Genomic DNA, 12,821 nt, shown 5'->3' on the forward strand with positions numbered 1-12,821 from the left:
GCATAGCACAGGGAGATCAGCTCCGTGCTTTGTGACCACCTAGAGGGCTGGGATAGGGAGGGTGGGAGGGAGATGCAAGAGGGAGGGGATATGGGGACATGTGTATGCATATGGCTGATTCACTTTGGTGTACAGCAGAAACTAACACAGTATTGTGAAGCAATTATACTCCAATAAAGATCTATTAAAAAAACAAAACAAAACAAAACATTGAACTTATAGAAACAGAGAACAGATTGGTGGTTGCCAGAGGTTAGTGTGGGGTGAGGGGAATGTATGAAGGTGGTCAAAAGTGCAAACTTCCAGTTATAAGATAAATAAGTTCTGGGGATGGATGCATGGTAACTATAGTTAAAAATACCATATAGTATATTTGAAAGTTGATAAGAGAGGAGATCTCAGAAGTGCACATGACAGAAAAGAACTGTCATTTACTCTTCAGTTCTGATGTGAAGAACGGTGCTTCTTTACTCTCCTATTTCAACTGCTACAATCCCTGTGACCGAGCTTCCCCCCACGTGGATGTGGATTTCCTTTGCCATTTGGGCATATGGTTGCTTGCATTCGTTTTTTTGCCTTCCTTGAAAAGAAAGTCCACCAGAACCTTGGCTGGTATGCGAGAAAGTCATTCTCCAGAGGGGTGCACATCAGGGTCGGTTAGATCATTTCAATTAGTTACCATCCAACCCTGAGGTAGCTCCCCTGTACTCAGAAGGTGACAAGCAAGCATTACAGTAGAAGTCAAGTCCGTTAGAACGCAGCTTGTAATTACATGTTACTGAGTACACCATGAGTCAAATCATGGTCACTGAAATGTAACTGCATGTTCTTGAAATAGTTCAGCCTTGAGGTCTAGGGGCTGATTTATTTCTGGTTTCTCCAATTTAAGCCCTTGTATCATGACCGTGGAACTACCACCCAGTTCAGAGTAGATGGGCAACATGATGAGGTACAAAGAACTGGGGACTACGAATCCTCTGAAATTGTAGGTAAAATGATGTCTACATTTTTTATTGTTCAAAGTTGTAAAGTATCTAGAAATATAAGGATTATGAGCAGAAATGTTGGGAAGACAATGATATGAAGTGGTGGTCTTCAAACTTTTCTTTACGAACACCCCCTAAAAAAATGATAGAAAACTACATATCTCTGCAAACATTTTTAAATTGACATGTGTAACTTTTAATCACAGGTTTGAGTGGTTCAAAGGATGTATTCTGTTAGCATGGTATATTTTAAAATAAAACTGTCATATAGCTTTTTTTTTTTTTTTTTTTTGGCCATGCTGCAGGGCTTGTGGGAACCGGCAGTGAAAGTGTGGAGTCCTAACCAGTGGTCCACCAGGGAATTCCCATAACACTCTTTTAAAATGTATCCAACAGAATCTAATACCACAGTAACTTGACACTTACCATCATTCCTTTTTCAAAATGAACAAGCAGTTCTTTAACAGTCAGAAATGTTAAATCCTTTCCTTTCTTCCTGGAACTCTATATTCATTCCACTTCTTCTAAACAAGTGTATCCGAATGTCATATTTTTATGACATCTTTTATTATTTGAACATCTCTTATTGATTACCCCCTCACATTTTCTGAAGCAAAAATGCCTATGTAAACAGATTTCCAATTTAAAATTTTAAAACTATCCCACGACCTTCAGGCTCCGAGTGTTAAAACATTTTTTGGAAACTAAGTCATCTTTACAATTATTTGTTAACAAGGTAAATATATATGTTATTGATCACTAAACATAGAGCAGTAAAATGTTATTGGAAATTATTCCCTTAACACATAAATATATGTACTTTTATACATTTACATACATATGTAATTAGTTTAAATATCCATTAATTAATATTACTTAGGGAAGAAAGAGCTGGTTTAGCACCAGTATTATCCGTCTTACTCTTTTTTTTTTTTTTTAACACATGGAAAAAGAGTAAGGAAAAGAAGTGTCTAAGACCTCACGGGAACTAAGTAACAGCAACAGAACCGGAAGTCATGTAAAGAGAGCCACAGACACATACCTGGGCTATATGGCAACCACAATGTAATTTGAGAACTGGAAGATTTCTATTCCTCAAGGTCCAATTCTAGCTTTAGAGACCCATCTATTTCTCATTTTTATGAACGTAGGCACTGAGAAACCTTGTTCACATGAACAAATTGGTGAGGCTGTTATGACAGTGCTTAGGGCTGATGAGAAGGAAGGAAAATTGGGACATACTTCTGGGCTCACGGCTTCAGAGCGGCGTCTGGAAAGACTCAATGAACACAAACCCCGTGTGAAGATTTCTAGCGAGTCCACCTTTGTCAGGGAGCTAAAAATCTGTTTTTCAGCAGAGCCGAATTCGGCAGTGTCATTCAATTTTTTGAACTCCTTCGAGCTATAGGTCAGACATCATGTCAAAAATTACTCTATGGGGGAGGTTGGAGGGCAGGGAGCATATGGGAACATTCTGTACTTTCTGCTCAATTCTGCTGTGAACCTAAAACTGCTCTAAAAAATAAAGCCTATTTTTAAAAAAATTGTTGTAATGATCTATCAGTGGTCAACTCAATTAGGCTTTTTTCCTCCAAGTTTTATGGAAAGCCATCAATTGGAAGCCACCTACCTTGTGAAATGATTTGTACCTCAGTTACAAAAGGCATTTGCTTTCTCAACAAAAACACAGATATTTCTAATCATCCCTTGTCTTGGCCCTGGAGGCTTTTACAACAAAGGGCAATGCCTTTCTTTCCTTTTTTAGAAGAGAGAGAGGGCCGGTGTGAAAAGGCAGGGGGGAGCAGAGAAGACGGGCATGAAATCCCACTCTCTCTCCATCTCAGGCAGATGGAGAAACTGATTCTCTAAGACTGTGTGCCCCGTGGGTGCCCATCCTTTAAACATCACCTGAGGGTGGCGATTTAAGAGCTACCTCAAATACACAGAATTATAAGGTCAGATTTTTAATAACGAATTCGCTGTTTATCTGAAATTCAAATTTAACTGGGAGTCCAGTATCTACAGTCTATCTGGCAACGCTTTCTAATCCTCATCATTCTTTTTAAGAGATGAGAAAAACTGAGACCTGGACAGAACAAAGTACTGGACCAAGGGACTTTTATTTCTCCGTCTACCTGATTCTCAAATGTAATTACTGTTTTCTCACCTCTCATCATGGGGCCCATCTTTATCTGTCCTCCTACGGTGTTCCCATCCTTCTCACCCAAAGCAAAAACAACAACAATAACAAAATATGATGGTATTCCTGAAAGGACCAAGTTTTGGAGGAAACCAGGGCCAGGAATTGGTTTGAGAGAAGCAGAGACAGCGTGTGGGTACAGTGTGGGCAAAGCATCTCTGCCCTGTCGCCTTGAAAACAGTGGCTAAAAAAAAGGAGAGGGAACAGCAGCTGCTGCAATCAGGGCAGACACCAAATTTATATAAAATGTGTGAATAGTCCCCTTTGCAGGCCAGCCCGTGGATACATAAGAGAAAATATTATTCAAGTCCAGCCTCATATCGGATCACCTTTGCCGCCATCCTGAGCTGCTTCTTAGGAAAGACACCAAGCAGGCCTTTTGTTTTCTCTTTCCCCTTCTGTTCTGTTTACTACCAGTGCCCTCTCTCGCACTCCCAAACACCAAAAGTCATTTGAATTTCAAGCCTTTTTTTGGCCTCCCTGTGGGTGTGGGAGGACCTCCCTTGAGAATTGCTCTGGATCTAGTCGGCTACATCCGTAATTTGACAGAATCTCTGTCGTACCCCACCACCACCTCCCTTTCTTTTTTTTTTTCTCGGTACGCGGGCCTCTCACCGTTGTGGCCTCTCCCGTTGAGGAGCACAGGCTCCGGACATGCAGGCCCAGCGGCCACGGCTCACGGGCCCAGCCGCTCCACGGCATGTGGGATCCTCCCGGACCAGGGCACGAACCCGCGTCCCCTGCATCGGCAGGCGGACTCTCAACCACTGCGCCACCAGGCAAGCCCCCCACCTCCCGTTCTTAATGCATGGGACATTCGGATGCCTCCACCCCCAAACTTCCTCTATCTCATCCTTAGTGAGAAGAGCCCCCCAGGAATGCCCAGCCTCCACTTACCCGCCCCGGTTTGGGAAGAGCAAAGCTCTTGGCCAAGGGACCCAGCTCGGCCAGCCAAGTGCTACCAAGGACAAGGTGACAGTGACAAGGAGGAAGGCTAGACCTGAGCCCCTCGGTTCAGGAGACCCAAGGCAAGTTCCTGTTTCAGAGACAGCTTTACAAACTGATCAAGTTCAGAGAGGGGTGTGTGTACTTGCCTCTCCCCAAATCTCCCACATGACCCCCTTGATCTTCCCCCGGGGGGACAGCTGGTCTGCTTTTCTAAAGAACCTCTCTAGACCTAACCCTGTCCCTCCCTGCCCCTCCGTCCTCATGGCCATTCCTTAGCTGGTGTCTCAATACTCTGGTACATTTTTGTTCTTGACAAGAAAAAGGAAAGGGAAAAAAAAATGAGGAAGAGAAAAAGGATGGCACATCGGAGTTTTTTGTGGTTTGGGACAGTTTTAGTGCAAGATTTTCAGGACTTGATTTCCCCTGGTCCTTTCCATGCTGAAGACGGTGCTCAGTAACATGGCTGGTTACCAGTGGGACGTGTATTCTCCTTCTGATCCAACACGAGATGCTCTCCCTAGATTTGGAGGTGGGAGGGAGGAGATGGCACGGGTGATGTCCAAGGATGAAGAGCCCGTTTCAGATGGGATCTTCTGCGATAAGCAGAGCCCCTGCCTTCAGTTCTGCAGATGGACACTGAGCCCAGCAGGGGCACCAGAGTGGGGGGCTCACCTCTCCTGTGGAAAGAGACGGGGTGGGAGCGGGAGGGACTGAGGAAGAAAGAAATAAAAGGAAGGAAGGAAGAAAGAAAGAGAGGGGGAGAGAGAGGGAGGATAAATTTGTATATTCCTCTATTTTGACAGCTTCCTTATATTAAAATGGGTATAGAGACACAGACATAGAGGAAAAATGTATGGATACCAAGGGGGAAAGGGGTGAGGTGGGATGAATTGGGAGATGGGGATTGACGTATATACACTATTGATACTATGTATAAAATAGATAACTAATGAGGACCTACTGTATAGCACAGGGAACTCTACTCGGTGCTCTGTGGTGACCTAAATGGAAAGGAATTCCAAAAAAGAGGGAATATATGTATATGTGTAGCTGACTCACTTTGCTGTACAGTAGAAACTAACACAATATTGTAAAGCAACTATACTCCAATAAAAATTTAAGAAAAAAAACGTATCAATAAAAAATTCTTAAAAACAGTAAATAATTAAAAATTATTTTGAATTTAAAAAATAGGTATAATAATGTCTAACATACAATGTTATTATAAGGAATAAATAAAATAAAAATGCCCGGTAGTACAGAGCCTGACATACAGTAGATGCTAAATTAATTTTGTTGAGCATGAAGGGCACTTACACTTATGTTGTGTTTGCTTATCTGTTTGTCTTACCCCCCAGACTCTGAATGTCTTACTCATTTCCATAACCCCTGTACCTATGACGATGCCTGCAATATAGTAGACACTCAATACATATTTTTGAATTAATTCATCAGTTAATTAATACCCTGTCCCACCCTCACCTGGCCCCATTTTCCTTCCTGGTCAAGAGCTCTTTACCCTCTCTCACTATGCTCCCTGGGCCAAGGTTCTGGAACTCAAACTCTGAACAAAATTTGTTGGACCTGCAATGGATGAAATGCCAGTACTCTACTTCCCAGAAATACCAAAGAGTTTTCCCAGCAAGCACAAGGAAGGCAAGAGATTAGGAAGGGCAGACTGCGGAACGTTGGTATTTCTAAGTCCATTGCAGAACCGTGATGTGTTTAAATTAAAACCAGAGTCCAAGGTACTACTTATATTCAAAGTATTTTAAAAAGCAAAGGACATCAGCCTCCCCAACGCAGTCAAGGAGGGAGGAACAGCGTTCTAGAAGAGAGAAAGACAGAGGAGGGATTGAGGAAGGAAGAAAAAGAAGGAAAGAAGGAGAGAAGGGAGGAGAGAGGGAGGGAGGAAGGGAAGGAGAGAAACAGAGGAAAGAAAGAAAGCTGGAACAGTGAATTTTCAAATAGGCGTGTGGAAATCTGAGTCAGGCATGATCTACTGAACACATAATTTTATCTCTGCTGCTTTGCAAACCTCCACTAAAATGGCAGTAAGGGAGGAGAGGAGCATACATCCTCAAGGACAAAGAACGTGAAAACAGCCACAACCAACAATAAATGTTAAACCTTTAAGAAACACAAAAGCTATGATCAGTGGAAACTAACTTACCTACGATATCAGAAAAACCTAGACCTGTGCAAATTGGAAGCAGCAAGAAACCAGCTGTTCGGCATCTCCAAGCCCCAGACAGGCTGGGGGATTCAAGGACCAGGAGCCTCTGAAAGGAGTGGGGAGGGAGATATGGTTTGGGTGGGGCTGGAAACAGGAAGATGGGTTGAAACCTTGCGTGAGGAGGAAGAAGACTGAGGTTGAACAAGGAAGGCTCAGGGCTTAGGGTCCAGGCTCCACCAAGGACAGAAATAAGACAGTGGAGTGACAGCCCGCATAATGAACAGAATGCCAACACTCACCCCCCATCTCCCTTGCCCAATTTGGCTGGAAAAATGCTGAAGAAGGCTTATACCTCCCCAATTCTCACCCCCAAACCTAGGCAGGAACGTGGGGTATAATCTCATTGGGAGACATTGCAGCTCAAGGGACAAAGGCTACAGAATCAGGTATTTGTCTCCTGGTACAATGGCTTTGGTGCACCCACCTGTCTTCAGGCCACTCACTTATGCTCAACATTTTCCAATAGATTTTAGTGCCTTGCTCATAACTGTGAACCACCACCAAGAACCATTGAATACGGACTTCCCTGGCAGTCCAGTGGTTAGGACTCTGAGCTCTCATGGCTGAAGCCCTGGGTTCGATCCCTGGTTGGGGAATTAAAATCCCACAAGCTGCATGGTGCGGCCAAAAAAAAAAAAAAAAATCAAATATTTGAGGGAATCCTCCAACCTAAAAGGTAGACTAAAACAAATAGGGGGAGTAGGGGGAACTTTGAAGAAACAGAGGCAATGCAGGGAGAGAAAAAAATACTATAATATTGAGATTAAAAAGATACTGTGTTTATTTTTTAAATGATAATACCTTTTAAAAAAATATCAGGATGCCCTTTAAAGAGGGAGAGAGAGAGCATACAGAAAACAAGAAAGACGTCATGGAGGTTAGAAATATGATAGAAAAAAATTCAATAGGAGGGTTGAAAGATAAAGTTGAGAGACTCTACCAGAAAGTAAAACAGAAAGACAAAAAGGTGGAAAGCATGAAAGATGAAAAAAATTGATATAAATTCAGGAGTCTCAATACCTGCTAAGTAACAGTTACAAAAAGAGAAAACAGAGAAACTAAATCAAGATAGAATCCTGGAACTGACATACATCAGTTTCCCAATTAAAAGGGCCAACAAGTGTCCAACACAGTGAATGAACACAAACCCTCACAAACCTCTCACATTACTGTGAGACTTCAGAACTTCAGGGATAAAGAGAAGATCCCTAAAGCTTCCGGAAACAGGTCACACTCAGAGAAGTCAAGGAGTCAGAATGGCATCAGCCTTCTGAACAGCAGGACAAAAGGATCAAGACCTTCAAAAGGCCTCAAGAGGGAAAAACGGTTTCTAACCTAGACTTCTGTACCCAAAAAAAGTGTAAAACAAACATGTGGACAGAATAAAGATATTTTTCAGGCATCCATTGTCTCAAAAAATTCACTTCCCTTTCCCCCATTCCCAAAAAGCTACTGGAAGATGCATCCCTCCCAAACAAAGGGAGAGACAAACTAAGATCCCTGGAAAATAGGCCTAACACAGGAGAGAGGTGGAGGGAATTCCCAGGATGAAGATGAAGGGAAGTTTCAGAATCACAGCTGTGCATCAGACCTACGAAAAAGCAGTCCATAGCTGAGCTGGAGGTCAGAGAAATTCAGGATTGTGGAATCTCAGAGACATTCAAAAGAAAAAATAAGAAATTGGGAGATCACCTGATGTGTTTGGATGTATTAGGAAGAATTGTATAGTTCTTATACATTATATTCTAATACATTACATTATATTCAATACTTTCTAATACATTATATTCTAATTCATAAAATTAAGAATTTTATAACTCTTAAATTATAAGTTTATAATTCATAAAGTTAGAAGATGAATTAAAGACACATAAAAAACCAATTAAACAACAATAACAACAAAGAGGCAGTTATTAATTCCAGGAAAAACAAAAAGTTATATAGGAAAGAAAAGGTAATCACCATGTGCTACATGGCTCCTCTCTGAACAATGTTTACATAAATATTTAATACTAATGTAAACATGGAACATTGATTTGATAAAATTGTTATGTGGGACTTCCCTGGTGGCGCAGTGGTTAAGAATCCTCCTGCCAACGCAGGGGGCACGGGTTTGAGCCCTGGTCCGGGAAGATCCCACATGCCGGGGAACAATTAAGCCCGTGCGCCACAACTACTGAAGCCTGCGCGCCTAGAGCCTGTGCTCCGCAACAAAAGAAGCCACCGCAGTGAGAAGCCTGCACGCCACAACGAAGAGTAGCCCCCGCTCGCCGCAACTAGAGAAAGCCCGCGTGCAGCAACGAAGACCCAGCGCAGCCAAAAATAAATAAATAATAAATAAATAATTTTAAAAATGTTATGTAACTGGAAGGGAGAGTAGTAAGGGAGCTAAAATCTCATATTTCATAGTAAGATATCCATAGAAGGAAAAATCAAGAACTAGCAGCATAAGCATGATATATGAAACTAAGAAGGTAAAGCTGAAAGGGACCGCCTCTCAGGTAAGGGTGGCAGTTGAAGAAAGGAGCTATTTTTTTGTGATAAGCCTTGTAGCACTATTTGATTTTTTTAAAACCTGTGTGCATCTGCTGCTTGCATATGATCGTTTGAAAGTTGACAAACCAGGCAATCTGAGTTCTGGTCCTATTCTCCCCTCCTCTGCTACAGGATTTCAGTTTCTCAGACATCAAATGAGGAGCTGGTGCATAAGCCAGAAGAGGGGCGGTAATCAGAGCCCTCGGGAGGGGTTTCCCCGAACACTCTTCTCGTCCCCTGAGCTCCTGGCACTTGATGTTTATCCCTTTTCCACAATAATTATGTTTATTCAACCTCTAAAGTCAACTGGAGGAGACTTGGGGGCATCTTTATGGAGGTTGGGGCAAGTTTTTATTACATTTTCTTTTACATAGGACGATGACAAGATGCAGAGCAAGGGCACTATTGGGAAGCTGGTCTCCACCACGTGTTCAGTAACATCCCACCCTGCTCTCTGACAGTCCTTGTATCCTAAACTTGATCAAATATTTTGGGGCTTTCCCCCCAAACCGGTTGAAAACTTTCCCATGGTTAGGGACCATAACTTATGTGTTTTTTGTTTGTTTTCTTGGCTGGGGTGTTTGGTTTGGCGTGTTTTGTTTGTTTGTTTTTTTCCATTCCCCACAGAGCATGATAGTGGCTTGATAACCAACTGCTGAGTAGGACAGGAGTCTCGTCCTGTCTTGGTGAGGGGTCCTGCAGTGCATGTGTTCATAAGGGGAACGGATTTATTTTAAGAGAGAACACAAAGAGCAGGATGACAGTGGGGAATTTTGGTCACAGGACCCGATTCTCTGCACCACCCCCGTTTCTATTTTTTGCTGGTCGTTTTGTCCTGTTCCTGACGACATCACTGTGTTAGGAACCAGAAAGCACCAAGACCTCAGCTATCCTGTGCCCCTGCTGTCCTGGGTGACCTTGAGAAACTCAGATATAATAGTTTAGCTTCATTTTCTCCCCAGTAAGATACAGGGTTGGACCAGCTGACTGCCATGGGCCCTTCTCGTGCTAAGATTGCAGATGTCACAACTGTTTACGAGTAAGTGGGCACACATGCTGGGGTTGCTGGGGCCCTGTGCCGCCCTCGGAGGAGAGAGCTGCGTTGCTCAATATGGAAGGAAGGAGGAATAATAGTCACACCAGGTGGCAGAGGGCCGAGCTGGGCCACAGATGTGAAAAGGGAAGTAAAATAAAGCACGAGTCAACTGCAGGTGGAATAATTCATGAGGAAAAGAGCACCTCCGCCCACATCACTTCAGGTGACTTTGGTAAGAGGAGCCGTTGGTCTGCAGCCTGTGCCCGTGGCGAACCTCAGTAATTCTAGAAAACAGTAACGATACGATTCCCATCAAAGCCACTGATTTGGAAGAGGATCGCTGGTAACTAGGTGGGGCAAAAAGCCAATGAGCATCTGGTGCGAGGGTTGGGAGGGCTTGAGGGGAGAGCTGGGAAGCAGATTATATTATAATTACCAGTCATGGGGGACTGGCTCCCGTGCTCAGCGGCCCAGTGCACTTGTTCACGTATCTCAGCTTTGGAGAATGCCCCTCCCTACACCCCGGCTCTCTTGAGAATGCCCTTTCTCCCGCCCAACTCTGGTTCCAGAGGGGAGTCTCCGTGTTCTCCCTGGTACCGTCACTTGGTCACCAATGGATCCCTGCTTTAATTTGAGCCCATCACCCTGTCCCACCTACATGGCTTACTTGATTGGTCCAGGGGTGGGTCTGTGACCCACGTCTGTCCACGTCCAGGGCCAAGGACCTAAAGGGACCACTTTGATACAAGCAAGGTGGGTCTCTCAAAGGTGGCTGAGGCGATCAGAATGGCCATAGATGCTTTAGGTCCATTGAGACAAGTTCTAGACAGTGGGCATGCAGTCCAACAATTTGTACCAGCGTCCCTGGCCCCTGGCTGCCCTTGTTTCTGCTCCTGCGGCTTCCACGGGTGTACAAGTTTACTTGGACCTCTGCCTCATCTTTCTTCTCTTGCGTATCAGCCTGCGCATTTTCTTCTTCCTCCACTTGGCTCTCATGGCTCGGAGGTTTCTCAGAAGATGGCGTTAAGGCCGAGAGAGCCTAGAGCTGAATTTAAACATCCAGGTCCTCTTGGGTGTGTCGAAGCTGGGTGTGAGATTACTTATGGCTGGTGAAGAAAGTTGCTCTGAGAAAGTGAAGCCCCCAGGTTAGGAAAAAACAGAATATTAAGAGTTGCAGGGGCTGGATTTCCCCTGGTGGCTCAGGGGTTAAGAATCCACCTGCCCTTTTTGTCCGACACCTTAGCGAGGCGCAGTGGTAGCAGTTGCTCTCCCGGCTTCGCTAGGCCGCCCAAGGACAACAAGAAGAAGAAAGATGCTGGCAAGTTAGCCAACAAAGACAAAGACCCAGTGAACAAATCTGGGGGCAAGGCCAAAAAGAAGAAGTGGTCCAAAGGCAAAGTTCGGGACAAGCTCAATAACCTAGTCTTGTTGGACAAAGCAACGTATGACAAACTCTGTCAAGAAGTTCCCAACTATAAGCTTATAAGTCCAGCTGTCGTCTCTGAGAGACTGAGGATTCGTGGTTCCCTGGCCAGGGCAGCCCTGCAGGAGCTCCTTAGTAAAGGACTTATTAAACTGGTTTCAAAGCACAGAGCTCAAGTAATGTATACCAGAAATACCAAGGGTGGAGATGCTCCAGCTGCTAGTGAAGATGCATGAACAGGTCCCACCAACTGTATATTTTGAAAAATAAAACTTTATTAAATCAAAAAAAAAAAAGAAGAATCCGCCTGCCAATGCAGGGGACACAGGTTTGAGCCCTGGTCCGGGAAGATCCCACATGCCGGGGAGCAATTAAGCCTGTGAGCAACAACTACTAAGCCTATGCGCCACAACTACTGAGCCTGTGCTCTAGAGCCCACGAGCCACAACTACTGAAGCCAGGGCACCTAGAGCCTGTGCTCCGCAACAAGAGAAGCCACCGCAATGAGAAACCCGCGCGCTGCATTGAAGACCCAACGCAGCCAAAAATAAATAAAATAAATAAATAAATAAATAAATAAATATTTTAAAAAAGAAAAGAAAACATGTATGGAGTGCTGTCTTTGGGGTGGGCCCTATTCTAGGTGCTCAGGAAAAGAGTCCCAGACTCCCGGCGCTCGTATGAGCAAGGAAACCTATGAGTAAGTGACAGGCAGAGGAAGTGGCATGGGAGGAGCAGAGAGCAATGGGGATCTGAGGTGGTGAGGGAAGGATTCCCCCAGGAGGTGACAGCGGAGCAGAGACCTGCAGAAGTGAAGGAGTGAGCCATGCAAGGATGGAGAGGAGGGATCCAGGCCACGGCAACATAGGTCAAAGGCCCCGTGTGGCGCCGAGTTCCGCTTGTTCAAGGAACAGCAAGAAGGCCCTTGCTGCAGGAGCGAGCGTATCCCCCATACAAGGGGAATGTCTAGGAGATGAGGTCAGAGACATGCGCGGGGCCACATTACATGGAGAGCTGGTAGCGTCACATCTGACGTGATGAGCAGGCTGCTCCTGGGGCAAGGCATTGACTGAAGAGTTTGGGTCTTTTGCCTGTTTTATTTTTTTGTAACCATATTCAAAGGTAGCCTTGGGTCCCATGGTGGCCAGTCACCTCTCCCACCTGTGCCCCCAGCCGCCCATTGCCCCTCCCCACAATCATCTTTGACAGCTTCTCGTGTGTCTTTCCAGAGATATTCTGTGCATCTGTAAGAACATTCTAATACATTTTTAACCTCCTGTTTTACGCAAATATTAACATATTATTTACAGTGTTCTCTATTTTATAAGGAATTTTGGAAAAGTGGGCTAAGGATTAATCAGGAATTGAATAAAGATGGCAGAACAAACCCATACTTTAGCCTCTCCCTCCTACTTCCCCAGAAATGTCAGTAATTGGAAGTACTGTACTAACAACTT

The 12,821-nt window shown here is 44.3% G+C and overlaps 1 protein-coding gene across 1 annotated transcript; it reads left to right on the forward strand.

The window, feature by feature from the left end:
• The first annotated feature begins 8,823 nt into the window (after window positions 1–8,823).
• On the forward strand, window positions 8,824–11,666 carry LOC137216196 (small ribosomal subunit protein eS25-like). The gene is made up of 2 exons (XM_067722116.1): window positions 8,824–8,871; window positions 11,145–11,666. Exons 1-2 carry the CDS (start codon window positions 8,824–8,826, stop codon window positions 11,598–11,600), a joined length of 504 nt encoding a protein of 167 aa, XP_067578217.1. The 3' UTR covers window positions 11,601–11,666.
• The last annotated feature ends 1,155 nt before the right edge of the window (window positions 11,667–12,821 follow it).

Source organism: Pseudorca crassidens, chromosome 21, assembly GCF_039906515.1.
Source record: "Pseudorca crassidens isolate mPseCra1 chromosome 21, mPseCra1.hap1, whole genome shotgun sequence".
Classification (NCBI taxonomy): domain Eukaryota; kingdom Metazoa; phylum Chordata; class Mammalia; order Artiodactyla; family Delphinidae; genus Pseudorca; species Pseudorca crassidens.